At 51.4% G+C, this 23,801-nt stretch overlaps 1 protein-coding gene across 1 annotated transcript; it reads right to left on the reverse strand.

Annotated features, from left to right (window-relative positions):
- Positions 1-801: 801 nt before the first annotated feature.
- Positions 802-22,303, reverse strand: LOC141174120 (PIH1 domain-containing protein 1-like). The gene is made up of 11 exons (XM_073658789.1): positions 22,160-22,303; positions 21,146-21,276; positions 20,869-20,935; positions 20,465-20,650; positions 20,069-20,130; positions 19,906-19,987; positions 17,231-17,330; positions 16,630-16,677; positions 16,138-16,228; positions 14,720-14,863; positions 802-985 (listed from the first exon to the last, which is right to left on the reverse strand). The coding sequence occupies exons 2-11, from the start codon at positions 21,224-21,226 to the stop codon at positions 950-952; spliced, it is 897 nt and encodes a 298-aa protein (XP_073514890.1). The 5' UTR covers positions 21,227-21,276; positions 22,160-22,303; the 3' UTR covers positions 802-949.
- Positions 22,304-23,801: the final 1,498 nt, after the last annotated feature.

Below are 23,801 nucleotides of genomic sequence, written 5' to 3' on the forward strand. Positions count from 1 at the left end.
TATCCAGCCCTGGTGTCTCTGCAATTCATATATTTACATTATACCTCCTCACTATTATATGGTATTACTATATATATGTGTGTGTGCTCTTTTCTTTTGCCGCCATGTACCCAAATTGTTATATTTTTTAACACATTGACCCCTTGTCGGATGTACTATATATTGGTTGTTGTTGAGAGCAGCATGATGTAGAGACAAAGACCCTGATTCTAGGGACGTCTCACTTACAGGGCTGCTTGTTGTAGTTTTAATAAAAATCACACTTTTATCAGCAGAAGATTATCACTAGAGGACTAGTAAACCTGCTGCCAGGTAGTCCAACCACGCCCCCCACCACTGATTGGCAGTTTATATACAGTGTACACAGAAAGCTGCCAATCAGTGGTGTGGGTGGGGTTATTATACAGAGCTCAGCATTCAGAGATCTGCATGAGAAAAAAAAAACTGTAATTTTATCAAAATAACACCAAGCAGCCCAGTTAGTTGGAATCAGGGCCTCGGATTATGCTGCTCTAAAATGGGGTAGCAAAAACCTGCTGATATATTCCATTTAAAGGGGCAGCTGCTACTAAATCCAGACATGGTGCAAAATTTAAATTCTGCTGCAGATTTACTGCTGTAGATTTTTAATTCCTAAAAATCCCTGGAGATTTAGAGGATCTCAACCTTTTCAATGCAAATTATTTTCAAGACTTATTCACAGATATTATGAAATATTACAGTAGAAATAAAAAAAAAAAAAAAAGAAAAAAAAAAGCACAATACCTAAACCCCCTCCTTGGGAAAAATATACGGCAAGTATAAGAAAGACAAAAATTTTTATTCTGGAGTCATATTGAAGTCTAAATAGAATTGTAACCATTCAATGTAAACAGCAGCGAATGTAAGTAGGATCCACTAGATCTATATAAGAGGAACGTTTTCCAAAGCTGATCTTCTGAGCCCACCGCTATGCTGGCTGGACCGGCATTGTGATAGTCAGCACCTGGAATATACGTCACGTTTTACTGCAGCTCATAGAACCAAATGATAAGACGCAGAGCAGTGCGAGGCTTGTGACTCGCTATACACAAAATATACGACATGTTTGATGAATGGCATAAAGGAAAGCCGATGCATTCAGATGTCTCTGGGCAACTATATGTTGTGATAGGATGCTGCCCCTCACCCTGACAGGAACTTATCTATCTGCTCACTCATCATGACAGGTTTACAGCATGTTGACTCATGGACGTGATCAGTCAGTCAATCGATGACATAGATGCACGTTCTTGATTCCGACAGGTAGGTCAGAGATGTCCGTCTCAAACAGTTTACCTTCACCCATCTAGGATGGATGGCTGATGACATCGTTGGCCATTATGTCCATACGCAATTATTATCCCCTAATTGTGATGTACAGTACAAATTTATATTGTGGTACCGTGTTAGCCAGAAAATTTGATGTAAATACTTTTATGCCCAAAAATGGAAAAAGTATTCTCGGAGTGATACCTTTATTGGCTAACCAGAAAAAAATATATTACTCTGTCGCCTCATTGGGGGACACAGGACCTTGGGTGTTATGCTGCTGTCCACTAGGAGGCGACACTAGGCTTAATCTGAAAAAGATTAACGGTGGCTCCTCCTCTGCAGTATACACCCCCTGACGGCGTCAGCCATGTTCAGTTTTTTGCTTAGTGTCGCAAGGAGGCACACCTAAAGATTTTTACTCCATTTTTTTCGGATTTTTTCTTTTTCCACGGAGTTGCAGATGAAGGTAAGTGGGTCTCTGGCGAGACCCCCGGCATGGCTCCTTCCTCTGCCCCCTTCTAGGGGTGCACAGTTGAAGTCGAGACGTCTCTTTACCATGTCGCTCCTTCCCCAGCCCCTCGGGTGTTGGTTCGAAGTTGAGACCCTTCCTCCTTCCCCAATTCCTTTTGGTCTTGGGTTGAGGTCGAGGGAGGATTACAGCCTCCTGACTGTGATGGCAGCACCCTCCCTAATCCCCCTCATGGGGGCATTAGGTTGAGACACCGCAGGTAGGATTTGTGCAGACAGCAATATACAGCTCCCAGTAGCTGTCGCTCTGCACCAACGTTCAGGAATCTCAGCTCCGCTGCAGACTCCTGATGGACCGGGGAACAGTGCTGGCAGAAGGGCACACAGAGACGCAGGCTGGCTTCAGCTCTGTCTCTCTGCCGGCACCAGCGCTACGGTGCCTCAGAGGAACCCTTTAAGGGCTCCCTTTTAATATAGTATCCCACCGCCTTTCCTGCCATTAAAAACAGGGGGGGGGTCCGATTCAGATCCGGTACCCCCTCGGACTACCACGCCGGCCTGGAGCCCTTTTGGGCATACATTCTAAATTTACACCGCGGCTCCGGCCTGGCCGAAGCCGCCGCCCACTCTCCGCCCCCCAGATGACCAATATGACACTACACAGTGTCATACAGGGGGCGAAGACGAACTGAAAGGGCGCGCTTTCTAGCAATACTGCCGCCTTTCCAGCGCTCCGCCCCCCTTCTTCTCCACACTCCTGCGGCTATTAACCAGCAGAGGGAGAACGGAAGGAAGTTAACGCTTCACATACCGGTCGCCAGCTGGTCTCCGGGGGGCACAGGATCTTGGATTTTACCGGCACTGTACTACAGCACACTAAGGTGGGATAAAATCACAGCTAGAGTCTCGACTCGGCTGTGAAGTCTATAACTTTCTCTGCATTGCTGGCCCCCTCTGCATAGCCACTCTGCATCGCTGGCCCCTCTGCATAGCCACTTCTGGATACTATGCCGGGCTCAAAGTCCAAGAGAACCAGGCAGGACTGCTATTATGTACTCTGTTCAGCCTGCAGTAGTACTCTCCCTAGTGGCAGCACGTATCCGTATTGTCAGGACTGCATGCAAACTGCTGTGCCAGAGCCCCATGAAGCCCTTGCCAATACTTCGGTGCCTAATACCACACCGGAATGGGTCACTCAGATGTCGCAATCTATGACGCAGTCTATAGATAACCTCACATCCACATTGCTTCAGGCTCTGCAGACTCATATCTCGGCTATGAATACTACTCAAAGGGAGAGTTCCACTCAGGGACATGATGGCATGGGCACATCCACGTCTAGATCAGGACGCAAGCAGACCCACAGGTCTCGTTCATCTGCGTCATTCCATACCACACGGTCGTCCCCTTCCAGTGTGAGACACCGTACTCACAGCTCATCTAGACCGTTCCCTGACAGGGACAGACAACGCAGATCCCCACAGCTATGAATACTACTCAAAGGGAGAGTTCCACTCAGGGACATGATGGCACATCCACGTCTAGATCAGGATGCAAGCGGACCCACAGGTCTCGTTCATCTGCGTCATCCCATACCACAAGGTCGTCCCCTTCCAGTGTGAGACACCGTACTCACAGCTCATCTAGACCGTCCCCTGACAGGGACAGACAACGCAGATCCCCACAGCTATGAATACTACTCAAAGGGAGAGTTCCACTCAGGGACATGAAGCACATCCACGTCTAGATCAGGATGCAAGCGGACCCACAGGTCTCGTTCATCTGCGTCATCCCATACCACAAGGTCGTCCCCTTCCAGTGTGAGACACCGTACTCACAGCTCATCTAGACCGTCCCCTGACAGGGACAGACAACGCAGATCCCCACAGCCATCCCTGACCAGAGAAGGTCTCCGCTCCGGTTCTCCCAGCAGGAGTCGCCTTAGCGAAATACAGGATTCGGAAGAAATCTGTGATTCCGACTCAGACAAGGAAACCGAAGGGTCCCTGATTCCTATTCCCCCGGGCAATACAGTGCTAGTTGATGATTTAATCTCATCTATCCATCGGGTGCTGGACATCTCCGATCCACCCCTGGAGACACGAGGACATAAAATTTCCTTTGGAGTCCTGAAACAGCCTAAGGTCTTCTTTGACCACCCAGAGTTTAATGCGATCCTTAAAAAGCAGTTCTCACAACCTGAGAAAAATCTGGAGGCGCGGTACCCCTTTCGACAGGAGGTCACCCAAAAGTGGTCAGATCCACCTGAAGTGGATCCTCCAGTCTCCAGACTAGCAGCACAGACACTCCTTTCTCTGCCAGATAGCTCAACCCTCAGGGACACAGCAGACCGGCAGGTGGAACGCATGGCTCGTTCAATTTTCGAGGCTGCAGGGGCCTCCCTGGCTCCCGCGTTCGCCTCAGTTTTTTTGGGCTGCCAAGGCAATCCTGGCCTGGGCCCAAAATTTACAAACTGGCCTACAAACACCTACCCCTGAACTGTCGGACCAAGCGGCCCAAATAGCAGTCGTGGCAGATTACATGCTGCATGCAGCTCTGGATTCTGCAAGGGGTCAGCCGGGATAGCTTCAAACGCCATCACGATTCGGCGTATCCTCTGTGTAGCATCGGCGTCTCTGCCCCCTGATAGGCAAGGACGCCGTCCCTCTCACCTCCCCGCACCCCGCGCGGCGTCTTCCTGCGCTCCTCTTCCTGCTGCTGCCGGCGCGCACAGCTTCCCGGGCACTGTGCTTAGGGCGCGCGCGCTCCCTCTCTCTTAAAGGGGCCGCGCGCGCCATCCTAAGGAGTCCCCGGTCAATAGCCATAGGACCTCCCATATATAAGGCACCTCCTTCAAAATGGAGGTGCCCGAGAAAAGTTGTTGCACAGCATACTTACCTCTGCTTCAGCCCTCAGGTCCAGTTGCCAGCCTGACTACCGTTTCAGTCCACCAGTCTGACTACTCTCCAGCCCGACAGTCTGCCTTCCGTTCAACCCGCCAGTCTGTCTATGGGCAAGTCCGCCTGCTTACCAGGAAGCACCTGCCAGTTACCAGCCTGCTACCTGCCGTGCCTGCTAGCCCGCTCACCTGGAAGCACTCGCCTGTTACCTGCCTGTTACCTGCTAGCCTACCTGGAGACTCTGCGTCACTTGCCGTGACTACCTGTCTGCTAACCTAGAGACTTCAGCCTGCTCTGCCGTCACGTGCCGTGACCACCCGTCTGCTAACCTAGAGACTTCAGCCTGCTCTGCCGTCACGTGCCGTGACCACCCGCCTGCTAACCTAGAGACTTCTGCCTGCTTGGCCGTCACTTGCCGTAACCACCTGATAGCCTACCTGGAGGCTCCAGCTGTCACTTGCCGTGACTACCAGTCTGCTAACCTAGAGACTTCTGCCCACTGGTTGTGCCCATCCGCTATACCGGTCAGTCCCAGTCTGCTGACCCGTGGGAGCCACCTGCTCTCTTACAAGGTCGTCCCCAGAGTAGCACCTGGTCCCTCTGCTTGGTCCCTCCCTGGTCACGCAGTCGTCAGCCGCAGTACGACCAGGGTAGGTCTGAGTTGATACTTAGTTACGCCCCTCTGGGTCCCTCCTCGCACCGCTTCACAGGGGTTCCACCACCCGTATCCGTAAACAGTTTGCTCGGGCCATGGAACCCGGTGGCCCCCAGACCCCCGCAATCTCCGACCTGCACCAGGAGGTCTTACGTCAGAGGGCTCAACAGGAGTCGGTCTTGTCCTACCTGCGGTCTGTTAACTCTCGCCTAGGTGCATTGTCCGATCCGTCTGTGTCCTTCTCTGGTCAGGCAGCGCCTACTTCCGCGGCACCACAACCTAGTCCTATTATGGCGTCCGGCTATGGACCCCGGCTCTCGGCGCCTGCACGTTTTGCTGGCAACCCCGCCTTAGCTTGGGGTTTCATAAACCAGTGCACCCTGCACTTTGAACTCTTGGCACATCAGTTCATCTCCGACCGGGCCAAGGTGGCATTCATCATGACCCATCTCACTGGGGAAGCACTGGCATGGCTAAATCCCCTGGGGGAGAGAGGGGTTCCCCTGGTGTCCGACCTATCGTCTTTCCTCGCTGCTTTCCGGAAAGTCTTCGATGTACCAGGACGAAAATCCTCTTCAGCCTCCTCTCTGCTACGTCTCCGCCAAGAGAGTCTCACAGTGGGCCAATATGCCATACGGTTCCGTACCCTCGCTTCTGAGCTTGCCTGGGATAACGAGGCTCTGGGGTCCGTCTTCTGGGAGGGTCTTTCCAGTCGGATTAAGGACGAGTTAGCCGGTCGGGACTTTCCTACCACCCTGGATGACCTGGTCTCACTCGCTACCCGGATTGACATCCGGTTCCAAGAACGCACCAAAGAGACCACCCGGGAGAGAAAATTCCCCCGCCTTGCTCCTACTTTCCAGAGACCTGCCTCTCAACCAGTGACTCCCCGGGCGCACTCGCCCGAACCCATGCAGATCGACCAGACCAAGATGGTCAAATCTCGCCAAGAGTCACGTCGAGCCGAGGGGAGCTGTTTCTATTGTGGCAGTAAAGAGCACCTGATCCGTCCCTGCCCGGAGAGGCCGGGAAACTTCCGTGTCTAGGACCGTTCGGAGAGGTCATCCTAGGCAATAGTAAGCCCTCTCCATCCCTGACTTTGTCTGTCTCTATCTCCTGGGGAGAGAACCGTCTCTTTGAAATTGCTCATCTGGATTCTGGAGCTGCTGGAAACCTCATTTCCCAGTCCCTGGTAGAGAGATACCGAATTCCCACCAAACCTCTGGCTGACCCATTGTCCGTCGCCTCCGTGGATGGAAGACTCCTTCCGGTGACCATCCTGCTCGTCACTGAGCCCCTAACCCTGCAGGTGGGAATGCTGCACTCTGGGAAAATCTCCTTCCATGTGCTGTCCGGACTCTCTCACTCCCTATTGCTAGGTCTGCCCTGGCTCCAGATACATGAACCTGTGCTGAACTGGCAATCCGGTGAAGTACTCCGGTGGGGGCAGGACTGCCATAGGACCTGCCTTATTCCGGTTCGCCCGACTCGTCCTCCACTTACCCCAGCTAATTTACCCGGTCTACCGGCTCCTTACTGGTCCTATGCGAATGTCTTCGGTAAAAAGGAAGCAGAGACACTGCCACCTCAAAAGCCATATGATTGCCCGATCGACCTGGTACCTGGCGCCACTACACCCCGTGGGCGTATTTACCCGTTGTCGGCGGCCGAAACCCGGGCCATGTCTGAGTACATTGAGGAGAATCTGGCTAGGGGATTTATCCGGAAATCTACCTCCCCGGCTGGAGCCGGATTCTTCTTTGTCAAGAAGAAGGATGGCTCGCTACGCCCCTGTATTGATTATTGAGTCCTCTATCAGATCACGGTAAAAAACAAATACCCCCTGCTGCTCATCTCCGAGTTGTTTGATCGCCTTAAGGGCGCCAGCATCTTTTCCAAGCTGGATCTACTTGGAGCGTATAACCTGGTCCGAATCCGTCAAGGAGATGAGTGTAAGAAGGCATTCAATACCCGGGACGGTGACTATGTGATGCCCTTCGGTCTCTGCAATGCTCCCGCTGTCTTCCAAGAATTGGTCAACGACATCTTCCGTGATCTTCTTTACTCCTGTGTGGTGGTATACCTGGACGATATCTTGGTCTTCTCTCTGGATCTTCACACACACCGGAGGGATGTTCGTCAGGTCCTGCTTAGGCTCAGGCAGAATCACCTCTATGCAAAATACGAGAAGTGCCTCTTCGAGCAGACGTCTCTTCCATTCCTGGGCTACGTTATCTCCCAGACAGGTTACGAATGGATCCCGAGAAACTCTCTGCTGTCCTTAAGTGGCTCCGTCCGGAGGGGTTGAAGGCGATTCAGCGGTTCCTGGGCTTCGCCAACTACTATCGTCTCTTCATTACGCACTTCTCTTCCCGGACTGCTTCCATATCTGCGCTCACCCGTAAGGGAGCAAATACTAAGGTATGGTCGCCCGAAGGCGAGGAGGCCTTCCTCTCCTTAAAGTAAGTCTCTTCCTCTTCCCCGGTACTGCACTGTCCGGACTGCAACAAACAATTCTACCTGGAGGTTGATGCTTCCTCCTCCGGAGCCAGAGCGGTACTCACCCAAAAGTCTTCATCCGGGAGAATGGTAACCTGCGGCTTCTTCTCCAAACTCTTCTCCTCGTCTGAGCACAACTCTTCCATTGGAGACAGAGAATTGTTAGCCGTTAAATTGGCGCTGGAGGAGTGGCGCTACCTGCTTGAGGGGGCTCTATACCCGGTGATCATCTTTACGGATCACAAAAATCTGGCATATCTCCAAAATGGCCAAAGACTCAATCCGCGTCAGGCCCGGTGGTCTTTGTTCTTCGCCCGCTTCGACTTCGTCCTACATTTCCGCCCGGCGGACAAAAATGTCAAAGCCGACGCCTTGTCCCGATCCTTCCTGTCCTCCGATCAAGAGGAGGAGCCTATGCACATCATCGACCCCTCCAAAGTGATGAATGTGGCCCCCTTGGATCTGACTCGTCTTCCACCCGGTAAAACGTTTGTAGCAGTACCAGATCGTGAGAAGGCTCTTCGCTGGGGTCATTCATCTAAATTAGCCAGCCATGCTGGCCAAAAGAAGACCTTCCTGCTCATCACCCGGCATTACTGGTGGCCTACCCTGCGCAAGGATGTGGTAGACTTCGTCTCAGCCTGTTCGTCCTGTGCCCGCAACAAAGTTCCCAGACATCTACCAGCTGGTCATCTCCTGCCTCTTCCCGTACCTGATGCCCCGTGGCAATACATTGCTATGGACTTTATTACAGATCTCCCTGTCTCTGCCGGTTGTACAGTCATTTGGGTGGTCGCCGACCGCTTCTCTAAAATGGCCCACTTCATCGCTCTGCCTGGTCTCCCGTCTGCATCAGAGCTAGCTAAGGACTTCTTCCTTCACATCTTCCGTCTCCATGGCCTACCCCTCCACATCGTGTCAGATCGAGGGGTTCAGTTCACCTCACGTTTCTGGAGAGCTACGTGTAAGCTGCTGGATGTCACCCTGGATTTCTCCTCTGCTTACCATCCACAGTCCAATGGTCAAGTGGAGCGGATCAACCAGATCCTTACCAGCTACCTCCGGCACTTTGTTAACGCTCACCATACTGATGGGGTGGATCTCCTGCCATGGGCCGAATTCTCCTACAACAACCATGAGAGCGAATCGTCTTCCAAGTCTCCGTTCTTTATAGTCTATGGTCAACATCCCCGGATTCCGTTTCCCGTCTCCGCTTCTGTGGACAACCCTGCCGCGGAGTCTCTGGTCAGCGAATTTTCCACCATTTGGGAGAATACTAGGTCCGCACTTCTTCAGCCCTCCGAGCGGATGAAGAGACATGCTAACAAGAGACGTCTGGATCCGCCTCAATTCCATCCAGGAGACAAGGTTTGGCTCTCCTCCAAACATGTTCGGCTCAAAATACCCTCCTACAAGTTGGGTCCTCGGTTCATTGGTCCATTTGAAGTCCTTAAACAGATCAATCCAGTGGCCTACAAGTTAAAACTCCCGGCCACCTTACGGATTCCCAACTCCTTCCACGTATCTCTCCTCAAACCAGTTGTCTTTAATTCTTTTTCCAATAATCCAGGTACTCCCCCTGCTCCGGTTTCCGCTGAGGATGTTTTTGAGGTAGAGAATATTCTGGCCACCAAAAGGGTAAGAGGAAAAAACTTTTTTCTGGTGGATTGGAAGGGGCTTGGCCCAGAGGAGAGAACTTGGGAACCCAGGGAGAACATCCATGCCCCGCTTCTCCTTGAAAAATTTCTTTCTGGCCTAAAAAAGAGGGGGCGTAAAGGGTGGGCGGGGTACTGTAGCATCGGCGTCTCTGCCCCCTGCTAGGCAGAGACGCCGTCCCTCTCACCTCCCCGTGCGGCGTCCTCCTGCGCTCCTCTTCCTGCTGCTGCCAGCGCGCGCAGCTTCCCGGGCACTGTGCTTAGGGCGCGCGCGCTCCCCCTCTCTTAAAGGGACCGCGCGCGCCGTCCTAAGGAGTCCCCGGCCAATAGCCGGAGGACCTCCCATATATAAGGCACCTTCTCCAAAATGGAGGTGCCCGAGCAAAGTTGTTGCACAGCATACTTACCTCTGCTTCTGCCCTCAGGTCCAGTTGCCAGCCTGACTACTGTTCCAGTCCGCCAGTCTGACTACTCTCCAGCCCGACAGTCTGCCTTCCGTTCAATCCGCCAGTCTGTCTATGGGCAAGTCCGCCTGCTTACCAGGAAGCACCTGCCAGTTACCTGCCTGCTACCTGCCGTGCCTGCTAGCCCGCTCACCTGGGAGCACTCGCCTGTTACCTGCCTGTTACCTGCTAGCCTACCTGGAGACTCTGCCGTCACTTGCCGTGACTACCTGTCTGCTAACCTAGAGACTTCAGCCTGCTCTGCCGTCACGTGCCGTGACCACCCGTCTGCTAACCTAGAGACTTCAGCCTGCTCTACCGTCACGTGCCGTGACCACCCGCCTGCTAACCTAGAGACTTCTGCCTGCTTGGCCGTCACTTGCCGTGACCACCTGATAGCCTACCTGGAGGCTCCTGCTGTCACTTGCCGCGACTACCCGTCTGCTAACCTAGAGACTTCTGCCTGCTGGTTGTGTCCATCCGCTATACCGGTCAGTCCCAGTCTGCTGACCCATGGGAGCCACCTGCTCTCTTGCAAGGTCGTCCCCAGAGTAGCACCTGGTCCCTCTGCCCTGGTCACGGAGTCGTTAGCCGCCGTACGACCAGGGTCGGTCTGAGTTGATACTTAGTTATACCCCTCTGGGTCCCTCCTTGCACCGCGGCACAGAGGTTCCACCACTTGGATCCGTAACACTCTGGCTGCGGGAATGGAAAGCAGATGCAGCTTCAAAGAAGTCCCTCACTCACCTCCCGTACCTCTGTGGTCGGCTTTTCGGTGAACAGTTGGATACTATGATATCCAACGCCACCGGGGGTAAAAGTACCTCTCTCCCACAACTGAAGCCCAAACACACTTACAAAAAGCGCAATCAGGCACGTTACCGATCCTTTCGGAACTCTTCCGGCTGATCCGTCTCGCGACCAGCACAGAATAACAGCCGCGCTCCACGCAGGGACAACTCGAGGTCGACGCAAAAGTCGGACAAGATCTGGCAATCAAAGGCAGGCCAGTCAAAATTTAAGGGAGGAAAGTCTCGCACTTCCTCCTCATCATGACTCACGAACTCTGGAAGACACCCCACCTGTAGGCGGCAGTCTTTTGCTCTTTCACCAGCTCTGGCTGCCTATTACAGAAGACAGGTGGGTCAGGGAACTAGTGTCTTCAGGATACAAGATAGAGTTCACTTCCAACCCGCCAAACAGATTCTTCCTGTCTGTTCCCCCAAAACCGCCAGCCAAGGCTCGTGCCTTCCACCACGCGGTTTCATTACTTCTCCAAGCAGGTGTCATAGTAACTGTCCCCACGGCCGAGCGCTTCCAAGGGTTCTGCTCAAATCTATTCGTAGTCCGCAAAAAAGGAGGCAGCGTACGGCCCATATTGGATCTAAAACAGCTCAACAAATATGTACGGGTACGTCACTTTCGCATGGAGTCCCTTCGGTCCATCATTGCGTCCATGGAGAAGGGAGAATTTCTCGCCTCCATAGCCATTCAAGACGCATACCTACATATACCAATTGCACTGGCTCATCAGAGATTTCTCAGGTTCGCAATTGACCAGGAACACTACCAGTTCGCGGCTCTCCCGTTCGGACTTGCCATGGCTCCCAGAGTGTTCACCAAGGTCATGGCAGTCACCATGGACATCCTGCACTCCAGAGGCATAATAGTTGTTCCATATCTGGACGATCTCCTCATCAAGGCTCCCACCTTCAAGGACTGCGAAATCAGCGTCTCGATCACAATCGACATTCTGAGTCATTTGGGATGGTTAGTCAACTTAAAAAAGTCATCACCAACTCCGAGTCAATCTCTGACCTTTTTGGGAATGTTATTCAACACCCTCAACTGTCTAGTACTCCTCCTCAAGGACAAAACACTGCCTCTCCGAATAGGAGTCCGCACCCTACTTCGCAAACCCCCTCGGTCTCTCCCGTTTGCCATGAGAGTCCTTGGCAGAATGGTGGCGGCAATAGAAGCGGTCCCATTTGCCCAGCTTCACCTCAGGCCTCTCCAACTAGCCATCCTCAAGTCATGGGACAGGAATCCTTTTTCCCTCGACAGGGAGTTTCAGTTGACGTCGTCAACCAAGAGATCCCTGCACTGGTGGCTCAAACCAACCTCGCTAACAAAGGGGAAATCCTTTGTCACGAGTCAAAGGAAGGTTCTGACCACCGATGCGACCCTGACGGGTTGGGGTTCGCTACACCTGCACCACAGAGCACAGGGCAAGTGGTCCCCAACAGAAGCGACCATGCCCATCAACATCTTGGAAATTCGTGCCATTCTCCTGGCATTGAGAGCCTTCCATCATTTACTGACAGCCTCTCACATCAGAGTACAGTCAGACAATGCCACGGCTGTGGCATACGTAAATCACCAAGGGGGGACCCGCAGTGCCCAGGCGATGCGAGAGGTGACACACATTCTCCACTGGGCGGAAGACACAGGTTCGGTTCTCTCTGCGGTCCACATCCCGGGGGTAGACAACTGGGAAGCAGACTTCCTTAGCCGGCAGGGAATGGACTCGGGGGAGTGGTCTCTCCATCCCGAAGTTTTTCAACAGATCTGCCATCGCTGGGGGACTCCGGACGTGGACCTAATGGCATCCCACTTCAATGCCAAAGTCCCCAACTTCATGGCCAGAACACATGACTCGCGGTCGCTGGGAGCGGACGCCCTAGTTCAGGACTGGACTCAGTTTCAGCTTCTGTACATCTTTCCACCTCTTCCCCTCATATCCAGAGTGGTGAGGAAAATCAAGCAAGAGGGAGTTCCAACCATCCTCATCGCACCAGACTGGCCCAGACGTACGTGGTACGCCGACATCGTGCAGCTTACACAGCAGACGTCCCCTGGCGTCTCCCCGACCGCCAGGATCTTCTGTCACAGGGCCCGTTCTACCACCAGAACTCAGGGGCCCTCAATTTGACGGCATGGCCATTGAGACCTGGGTTTTAACCAAGTCAGGGTTCTCGCCTGACATCATTGAAACCATGATCAGAGCACGGAAGCCAAACTCTGCGAAGATCTATTACCATACTTGGAAAGCTTTCTTTACCTGGTGCGTCTCTCGTGACCAGACCCCTTTCCCTTATTCCCTCCCCAGGGTACTTGGTTTTCTCCAATCAGGTCTGGAGGCCAAACTGTCTCTGGGCTCTCTTAAGAGCCAGGTGTCAGCTCTCTCTGTGCTTTTTCAGACGCGCATTGCTAACAAGTCGCAAGTAAAGACATTTCTTCAGGGGGTTTCCCGATTGGTTCCCCCCTACAGACGACCACTAGAGATGTGGGATCTCAACCTTGTGCTGACAGCATTGCAGGAAACACCTTTTGAACCCCCTTAGGGAAGTCTCACTCCGCCTTCTATCCCAGAAGGTGGTTTTCCTAGTGGCAATCACCTCGCTATGCAGGGTGTCTGAACTGACAGCACTCTCCTGCAGACAACCCTTCCTGGCTTTTTACCAGGACAAGGTAGTTCTACGTACGGTTCCATCCTTCCTTCCGAAGGTTGTGTCCGACTTCCACCTCAATGAGGAAATTTCACTGCCATCCCTCTGTCCGGCCCCGGTTCATAGAGTGGAAAAGGTTCTGCATACGCTTGACCTTGTCAGGGCATTACGTATCTATGTGTCTAGGACTGCGTCCTTCCGGAAGTCTGATTCTCTTTTCATTCTTCTGGAAGGCGGCCGCAAGGGGCTGCCAGCTTCCAAAGCTACCCTTGCTAGGTGGATCAACCATACAAGAGGCCTACCGCCTCAAAAATTATCCTCTTCCAGCAGGTATTAAGGCACACTCTACACGTGCGGTAGGGGCATCCTGGGAAATTCGGCACCAGGCTTTGGCGCAACAAGTGTGTAAGGCAGCCACCCGGACTAGTCTACACAAGTTTACCAAGCACTACAGGGTTCATACCCAATCCTCGGCAGATGCGAGCCTGGGTAGACGTATCCTGCAGGCAGCAGTGCCCCAATTATAGGGGCCTGTCTACACAATATTCGTCCATTGCTTCTCACCCAGGGACTGCTTTGGGACGTCCCAAGGTCCTGTGTCCCCCAATGAGGCGACAGAGTAAAGGAGATTTTTGTGTACTCACCGTAAAATCTTTCTCTTAGCCTCTAATTGGGGGACACAGCTCCCACCCTGTTGCTCGTGTCGGGCCGTTGTTACGTTGAGTTCTCATATTGGTGTTTTTCTTGAGCTCGTACATAGTTGCCTTCTTATAGGCATGATTATGTTATCCATGTTACGTTCCTCCTACTGCTTTTGCATAAAACTGAACATGGCTGACGCCGTCAGGGGCTGTATACTGCAGAGGAGGAGCCACCGTTAATCTTTTTCAGATTAAGCCTAGTGTCGCCTCCTAGTGGACAGCAGCATAACACCCAAGGTCCTGTGTCCCCCAATTAAAAGCTAAGAGAAAGAGATTTTACGGTGAGTACACAAAAATCTCCTTATATATGCAAACTTACAGGGCACGCAGGCTCCTTCTTCAGGCAGGATTACAAATGTTATGAATTCATTTGTAATATTGCCTGAAGACGGAGCCTCTGTGCTCTGAAAGCTTGCATACATATATTTTTTTTTTCTGGTTAGCCAATAAAGGTATCACTCCGAGAATACTTTTGCCATTTTTGGGCATAAAAGTATTCACATAGAATTATCCCCTAATTAAAACAATTTATTTTTGCTAAATAAATGTATACATTTTTTAAAATTGTATTTTATACATTTTCTCAGAGAACCTCTTTAAGAAGGAGATTTCAGAATGGGCTATAAGACATGTCCAACTTTGCTTTATTGTCTCACCTTACTGTCCTTGTTGAACTGAGCTCCACTTTGTTCTTGGATGATATTGTAAGGAATGAAGACGTCTAGATGATACAAATCGGGACGTCCGACTAAGACTATTCTGTCTTCACCCAAGTCCAACACAAGAGATCTAGCAGAAGACTGTAAAGAGAAGACCAGAGTGGTAACGACGCTTATGTCGCTGAATGCTTTTGTACGGGAAAGAAAGTTGTAACCAACAAGTGCACAAAAATCTAAACTTTTATCTTGATACGTGGCCAACTAGAAGTTATTATGTAGCTCCAGACGTCTCATACATTAAATCTGACACGTGGAGGAACTGCTCACAGAAAATGCTGAAAAATATTTTTTAGGATTCACACTGCATTAAAAGGGGTTGTCCACCACTTTAATACTAATGGAATATCCTTAGGATAGGTCATCAATATTAAAGTGCCAGACAACCCCTTTAAGTGAGGCATAATGAATGGTACCAGAATTTCAGATAATGTAGCCTTCATTAGGCAGAAGGCCCAATCGGTTATATGAAGAAATCTGGGGTCCCCAAAAGCAAACCCAGTAATCACCAGATTCCCGTGTGGTGACTACTTAATCTGCTTTTTGGGAAGACCAGAACTGACCCCTATATTTAACCAAGTGGGTCCCCTTAAGCTACATTATCCTGTCTGATGAAGGCTACATTAGCTGAAACATTCTTAATCTTCATTATGCCTCATTTAACGCAATGTGAATCATGGACATGAGAAAAATCAAATTAAAAAATAAATACATTTAAAGCATTTTCTGTGCGATTCCTCCAAATGTCGCATTAATATAGAAAAAATAAAGAGCGGCGTGTTCTACACTATTGCAACAAGCCTCTTTCATCATTTATATCATCATTATAACATCATTTATATGCACCAGCACCATGGAATCAATGGCACTATAGAATTAAATAATAATAATAATAATATATACATCTTCCCACCAGCTTGTTTTCCCTCTATCTCCTCTCTGGATCTATGAAGCCAGAACTGTCAAAGAAGAGGTGATGGTGGAGATGGAGGGGAAACAAGCAGGGGGGGAGGCTTATATAAATGACTGGTCCCGCCGTGAAGCACCGGGCGTCTGTGCTTGGTTTGAACAGTCGTTCTCTGCTGACAGAGTCGTTTACAGAGATCTTCTTTCCCATTCCAACAGCTTGCAAACAACCCACCATTGTATGAAAAAAAAATTATATCATCATCATCAAGCAAATGTGTCACAGCTGCCAGCAATTGGCTACTGTGGACACATCAAAGCTGTGATGATAAAAGTTGGCAGAGGAGGACCGGTAGCACGAGGTTGGCACAGACTTTTAACAAGGGAAGACTATTGGAAATCACATGAAATGCAAAAAGGTCACAATCCTAAACCACATCTGAGGGTCTCACCACTTTAGGTAAAGAGATTTCAGCCACCAGAAAACTTGGGTGTCCTACAGGAGGTTCCGCCACAATCATGTAATCTGGTTTCACGGGTGAACTGATAAAAAAAGGAAGGAAGCAGTATATTGCAAGGGTACACCATCAATTTATGATCTGTTGGGGTCAATCTCTAATGTAATAAAGTGGCACTGATGCTGGTAATGAGGAACAGCCCCTTTCACAGTCATTCCCTTCACATTGGCATCATGGCCTCCACTGTGCAGCGGAAAGACAGCATAGATCCAGCAAAGTGAATGGGCTTAGCTGCAGTTCTCCTGCACAGTGAAAATCCGGGTAGCTGCCCCACACCAGCATATTCTTTAAAAAGGGCAGCGGGGTTACTTCCAGGCTGCAGCCCCCTTATTCTTGGAGTCCAAGAAGTTGGATATCCTATATCTTTTGTAAGATGGGATTCTAAAAAAAGTAAATGCATGCATTAAACCTCAAAGTAACCCAAACCTTTCAACTTCTGAGATGAGGGACTTGCTTGGAGTTAGCTGGGAGGGTCTGTAGGAAAAAAATAAAGAACATAAAGGCATAAGAGTTAAAACAAAAAAAAATAAAACAATGTCCACATTGTTCTTGCACCATAACAAGCCATTCTGCAACTTCCCCCATCTGTTGGGTATAACCCATCACCTCGAGGAGTGGCGCTCCCCCATCTGTTGGGTGTAACCCATCATCACGAGGAGTGGAGCTCCCCCATCTGTTAGGTGTAACCCATCACCACGAGGAGTGGCGCTCCCCCATCTGTTGGGTGTAACCCATCACCACGAGGAGTGGCGCTCCCCCATCTGTTGGGTGTAACCCATCACCACGAGGAGTGGCGCTGCCCCATCTGTTGGGTATAACCTATCACCGGGAGGAGTGGCGCTCGTCTTACTTTGTGTCCCTAGGGGAAATGTGGTATTATAAGACATCCAATCAATTGAATGGCCGACCATGTACTGTATGGATGAGCGAGGAACATCAGAGAAGCCGCCGATGCTCAACAGCAGCCTACTCTGTCGTCTTTTACAGACTGTATGCCATAGACTTATACCTTAGAATTGGGACTTACCCCATTATGTCCATTTCCTGAATCATCGGTTTTGATTTGGTTCTGATATTCTGTTCAAAAATGGATCCCAGGAACTTCCGATTTTTCAGCATTTTCCACTCTGAAGGGAAACCATAGATGATTAACAGGGTCGGACTGGAACTGAAACTCAGCCCTGGCATGTGAGAGCACACAGGCCCGCCCGACGCTCGTTGAATGTGAAATATTTTCGTGAATGATTTGGGTATATGTCACAATAAAAATTGCTGCAAACTGCACTTTATCATCGATAGACAAAAACTAATAATGTAAAATATAAACTTCCCTCCAGGAAAATGTTAATTTCTTTCAACTGGAGGGACGGACATATTTGTAATATAGAGCTCCAAGTTCCCAAAAATGCTATGTTTGATAGTACCAGGAAAAGTGAATCCTTGCAGATTTGAAGCAGTTTCATGTCTATTCTTTCAGTATTTTTGCAGCGTTTCTAAAAGAACGGGAAACAAAAAAATCTCAAAAAACGCAATATCAAGGGGATTTTGCTAGTCATGAACCCAATCTATGGATCTAAAAAGTGCAAAACACTCCTGAAACACTTGTACGTATGTTCTATAATCTGTATTTCTTATGGTGCCTAAGGGAAGCCGTAATGATAAGACTCTTGCTTGGTAACAAGTGCAGTTATTTGCCTCCATAATGAAGTGAAATACCAATGATGAAAGGGTTAATACTTGGATCCTGCATCAGTAATAGCCCTTGTAGTAACCATGACAACTATTGTGAGGGCATAAACAAGTGTCATAAAGAAGATTCCATAAAAGAATGCCGCGCTGCCACGATCAGCGCCATTACTGATGATGCGCCTGAGGACCTTGAGCTTGACCACCCCACGTAATGTGCCAACGTTGGTGTAATTTGGAGGTTCTAGCAGGGAAAGGGGTTGTCTTCTTAGACACCCCGGGGGGAAGGGAAGGTAACAGAGGGGGGGTCCCCAAAACAGGATCCCCTTCTGTTACTATGTACAAAGAGCTGCTCTTCTTTGGGAGTTCATGGATGGATCCTTGACTTAAATTGGGAGGGGGGGGGGGATACTCATCCTATTAGGGGTTATCCATAATGAGCAACCCCTGTAACCAAGTACCCAACTTCTTGAGAGACGGAGGAGCTGGATCTGTAAGGGAGAAGTGGTAGATCCACCTGGGAAATCAGATCAACTAAATTCGTTCCAGCAATAAATGTGGTGACAGATATCGCAGCCAAATCTCTCCCACATCCAGGTTATCACATTAATAGTCTATATTTGTTATGTCGTTCTCTGTAAATATGTACAAATTCTAAAACTCCGTCATATATTGGCACTAACTCTCTAAGTCCAAGGGACGGGCAGCCCGCCAGCCATGGTTCCCTAGAGGTTTCCTCCACAGGGGGTTTTCCTCTCCTGAGCGCTGGAGGGTGACTCTTCGTGAGTCGAGGGTTGTGCCATTTTCGGTGTCATGTAAATTTAAATAAAGTTGAGAACGTTTGACACCTAATTGCAATGCTTTTTGTGTTTATTTTGTATGTGTCTGATTCATTTTATTTGGGAGTTGGGGGTCCATCACACTTCACTGAGTCATACGTCTGGACATCTGCCGCCAGCAGTTTTGCCCCAGGGCTTGCCCCTGCTCTGGGGAGTTTGATGGAGCAGAGAAGACAAGAATTACAGCACTCATCCTCAGAATAAGGACTTCTATTACAGTACTACAAGCAGCTTCCTCGCCTCATTCACACAGTGAGTATTTTGGGCACTAATTTACATCAGTATTTGTAAGCTGAAAACCAGAGGGGAACAAACACAGTGAAAAATAGTAACTGAAACATTTTCACCTCTTCTGTTTTGTATCCACTCCTAGCGTCTGCTAACAAATACTGATGCAAAATATCGCCATGGAAGTGCCCTAAATTCTTACTGACTGATTTGACTGAGTTGCAGTCAAGCAACAGAGGTTGCAAGCGTTAATGGAGTTTTCTGGTATCAAAAACCCCTGTCCCCCTTGCCATTTTTCTCTATCTTGAACCTGTGCTGCCTGCCCCGATCTCAGAATGTCTGACCTAGTCCTTGTCTTCGCTCTCCTGTGTCTGGTACCTCTGGAATGCTGCTGCAGTCCCAGGGACTGCCCTGAAGTGGTACATGGTGTCTACCGGCAGCCCAGTCTATCCTCACCACCAGAGGTTCTAGTAGAGACCCAGTAGACACCTAGTCACAACCCTCCAGTGGGGCAGTGGGTCCATATCCACCAGCGTTACACCCACATAGCAAATGTGGTACCAATATTCAAGAAGGGGATAACATCTGAGCCTGGAATTTATAGGCCGGTAAGTTTAACTTGTACTGTGGGCAACATCTTTGAGGGTTTTCTAAGAGATACTAACCTGGAGCACCTCAATAAGAATAACCTAAACATATGATTATGAGGGATCTGTCTTGCAAACTAATCTGAAAAGATTCTATGGGGAGGTAAGTTCTAGGTTGGACCAGGGAAACTTAGTGGATGTTGTCTATCTGGACTTTTCAAAGGCATTTGATACGGTGCCACACAACAGGTTGGTACATAAAAGTTTTCAATATATTATATGGTAAACTTGCTCCACGAAAGAACAAGTCCTTGTGTGGTCGATGGAAAAATCAAGGAAAATATCAGTGATGCGGTCGTTACCTCTTGACAGCTCCATTTCGTACTTGTTCTCCAGTCCCTCCATGGCCACGGTGATAAAAAATTCCCTGAAAAGCTCATTATTCTAATAAAAAAAATACAAAGTAAGGAGGTGACACAAAGGAGAGCAGACAGCTCGTATGTCGAAATATGCAATTGCAGTTACCTTAATTTTCTCAAAGAAGGTGCCATTAATCACTATGTCGTACGCCGTGCAGCCGCCTCCACCTGTAGGACAAAGTGCACCAGGACTTAGATACTTTGTGGTGCCGACTCACCCATTGACCTTAGTAGGGCTGCTATGAATAAGTGGTATAAGTTCTTAAAGGGGAATCCAAGTAGCGGACAATCCCTTTAAGTCCCAAATCTAAACCAAAAAAGTTCAAAAGTCAACAACAAGATGTCAAACTGAAGTGGACCTACCAGAACCTGTGGAGATGGCACCTTTGACCATTGAAGATTAGTAAGTTGTAATACTTGCTATTTTAACCCCTTTAAAGATATCTCTGGACTACCCCTTTAAAAAGAGATGCGCTGTATTAAAAAAAAAAAAACAACGTACTATTATCAACTTCAACGTGGGGCTCTCCAAGGCTCATGGGGACTCGATAGCCGGAGGGATCATCAGATTCCAGGATGCTGACTAACTCCTGCTCCGTCAGGTCTGGGGGCGCTGGGATCTGGTTCGACTTGCAGATGTTAATAAAGATTTTGGTGTTTTTGGATGTGCGAGTTTTAATGCAGAAACCTAACACAGAAATAAAAACAAAAAGTGAACAAAAACACAATAAAATCGGCAAAAGCCAAGCAGCATTTATATGTAATCAACTGCATAAGAAAAAACGATGTGACCCCCCCCATTGGTTGCATCATGTGACCGTTGCAGTCAATAAGACCCCACTGCGGTATCTGTCACATAATATGCACAAAGTAATCTGGATAATAATCAGAGGACGCCCATCTCACCCGGCTGGGGTCTGATCTGTCTGCTTTCTGGTAAGTTCGGTATTCTGCTCTGTATCTCCTGTTTGGCCTGAAATGAGGCAACAAGTGAGAATCAGTGAGTAACATGAACAGGATGGTTCTGCAAACTGATTTTTCCTGCACCAAAATAGTACAACTGTGAGGGGTCTAAAGCCAACAATACACATTAAGTAAATGTTGGAGACTGCCGCGCCCCCGGCGGCTGACGGAGGAGACATTCACCCGGTGATTGCTGGCCTCTCCAATTCATCTTTCGTACCTTCATCAGCATCTGTTCATACAGCGCTTCCTCCATGCTTGTGTTCATTTCTGCAGACAGCAGCGACTTGTCAGACGCCATTTTTTCGGTCAAAGACAGAAGCTCAGGGATCTTGTTTTATAAGAGAAAACCTGAAAAATGAAAATATGTATTAATCTTCTCCACAGACAACGACAAGGGGAGAGTGCGGGAGCTCGACAGCTGACGACACGAGGGGGCGCGGGAGCCCGACAGCCGACGACACGAGGGGGTGCGGGAGCCCGACAGCCGACGACACGAGGGGGCGCGGGAGCCCGACAGCCGACGACACGAGGGGGCGAGGGAGCCCGACAGCTGACGACACGAGGGGGTGCGGGAGCCCGACAGCCGACGACACGAGGGGGTGCGGGAGCCCGACAGCCGACGACACGAGGGGGTGCGGGAGCCCGACAGCCCACGACACGAGGGGGCGCGGGAGCCCGACAGCCCACGACACGAGGGGGTGCGGGAGCCCGACAGCCGACGACACGAGGGGGCGCGGGAGCCCGACAGCCGACGACACGAGGGGGTGCGGGAGCCCGACAGCCGACGACACGAGGGGGTGCGGGAGCCTGACAGCCCACGACACGAGGGGGTGCGGGAGCCCGACAGCCCACGACACGAGGGAGAGCGGGAGCCCGACAGCCGACGACACGAGGGGGTGCGGGAGCCTGACAGCCGACGACACGAGGGGGTGCGGGAGCCTGACAGCTGACGACACGAGGGGGTGCGGAAGCCTGACAGCCGACGACACGAGGGGGTGCGGGAGCCCGACAGCTGACGACACGAGGGGGTGCGGGAGCCCGACAGCTGACGACACGAGGGGGTGCGGGAGCCTGACAGCTGACGACACGAGGGGGTGCGGGAGCCCGACAGCCGACGACATGAGGGGGTGCGGGACCCTGACAATATTGGGAGTGGGATTCTGCACACCTACAGCTAGCTACTTATTGTCCTGAATGTAGTAATCACCTTGGCACATTCCCATCTTCTTACCTGTAGTACAGACGCCAAACACCACTACTCTGACTGCAATCACCCAGCTACAGCGTCACCAGCCTCAGCAACAGGGCAGCGTCTAGATTGGAGTTGATTTCTTGAGGGGGAGGAGTGATTTCATGGATCCATGACGTCACCGGAAGGGGCGGGGCCTTCTCAGTCCAGCGGATATTAGCTGTGCAGCCGCAGCAGTGTGTAGGTTGTGCGGGGACAGGAGGACTGGTGATGAGGAGCCCCTGTAGTTGCCCCTGTAGTTGCCCCTGTAGTTGCCCCTGTAGTTGCCCCTGTAGTTGCCCCTGTAGTTGCCCCTGTAGTTGCCCCTGTAGTTGCCCCTGTAGTTGCCCCTCAGTTGTGCTGTGGAGAGGACTCCAGGACTCTGCTGAGGGTCCTGTACTGAGCTGTGTAACAACCTGTCCCTGGCTCTGGCTCTGCTGAGGAGCTCGTGTTCAGCGTTCTGCTGTGAGGACTGATGCTGATCCGGAGTGGACTGAGGGGGGGAGAGCTGACTATGTGAATAAATGTTGTAGAGGCCTCCAGGGGGTAGGCTGGGTAGAGGGGCATCCAGGGGGGCTGCATGGCTGGTGTGAGGAGGCATGGGCTGGGTAGAGGGGCATCCAGGGGGGCCGTGTGGCTGGTGTGAGGTGGGCATGGGCTGGGTAGAGGGGCATCCAGGCGGCTGGTGTGAGGGGCATGGGGTATGTAGAGGGGCATCCAGGGGGGCTGCGTGGCTGGTGTGAGGGGGGGCATGGGGTATGTAGAGGGGCATCCAGGGGGGCTGCGTGGCTGGTGTGAGGGGAGCATGGGCTGGGTAGAGGGGCATCCAGGGGGGCTGTGTGGCTGGTGTGAGGGGGGCATGGGCTGGGTAGAGCGGCATCCAGGGGGGCCGTGTGGCTGGTGTGAGGCGGGCATGGGCCGGGTAGAGGGGCATCCAGGGGGGCCACGTGGCTGGTGTGAGGTGGGCATGGGCCGGGTAGAGGGGCATCCAGGGGGGCCGCGTGGCTGGTGTGAGGTGGGCATGGGCCGGGTAGAGGGGCATGCAGGTGGGCTGAGTGGCTGGTGTGAAGCGGGCATGGGCCGGGTAGAGGGGCATGCAGGGGGGCTGAGTGGATGGTGTGAGGCGGGCATGGGCTGGGTAGAGGGGCATCCAGGGGGGCTGCGTGGCTGGTGTGAGGCGGGCATGGGCCGGGTAGAGGGGCATCCAGGGGGCTGAGTGGCTGGTGTGAGGCGGGCATGGGCCGGGTAGAGGGGCATGCAGGGGGGCTGAGTGGCTGGTGTGAGGCGGGCATGGGCCGGGTAGAGGGGCATCCAGGGGGGCTGCGTGGCTGGTGTGAGGCGGGCATGGGCCAGGTAGAGGGGCATCCAGGGGGGCTGCGTGGCTGGTGTGAGGCGGGCATGGGCCGGGTAGAGGGGCATGCAGGGGGGCTGCGTGGCTGTTGTGAGGCGGGCATGGGCCGGGTAGAGGAGCATCCAGGAGGGCTGCGTGGCTGGTGTGAGGGGGCATAGGCTGGGTAGAGGGGCATCCAGGGGGGCTGCATGGCTGGTGTGAGGAGGCATGGGCTGGGTAGAGGGGCATCCAGGGGGGCCGTGTGGCTGGTGTGAGGTGGGCATGGGCTGGGTAGAGGGGCATCCAGGCGGCTGG

This window comes from Phyllobates terribilis, unplaced genomic scaffold, assembly GCF_046119375.1.
Source record: "Phyllobates terribilis strain yellow unplaced genomic scaffold, ASM4611937v1 Scaffold_13__5_contigs__length_258822181, whole genome shotgun sequence".
Classification (NCBI taxonomy): domain Eukaryota; kingdom Metazoa; phylum Chordata; class Amphibia; order Anura; family Dendrobatidae; genus Phyllobates; species Phyllobates terribilis.

Coding starts and splice junctions, on each gene's coding strand:
- LOC141174120 (XM_073658789.1), bottom strand. CDS start 21,226: ATGGCGTCTGACAAGTCGCTGCTGTCTGCAGAAATGAACACAAGCATG. Junction 16,678..17,230: donor CAGGAAATGGACATAATGGG/GTAAGTCCCAAT, acceptor TTTTTCCTACAG/ACCCTCCCAGCTAACTCCAA. Junction 14,864..16,137: donor AAATCTCTTTACCTAAAGTG/GTGAGACCCTCA, acceptor TTCTCTTTACAG/TCTTCTGCTAGATCTCTTGT.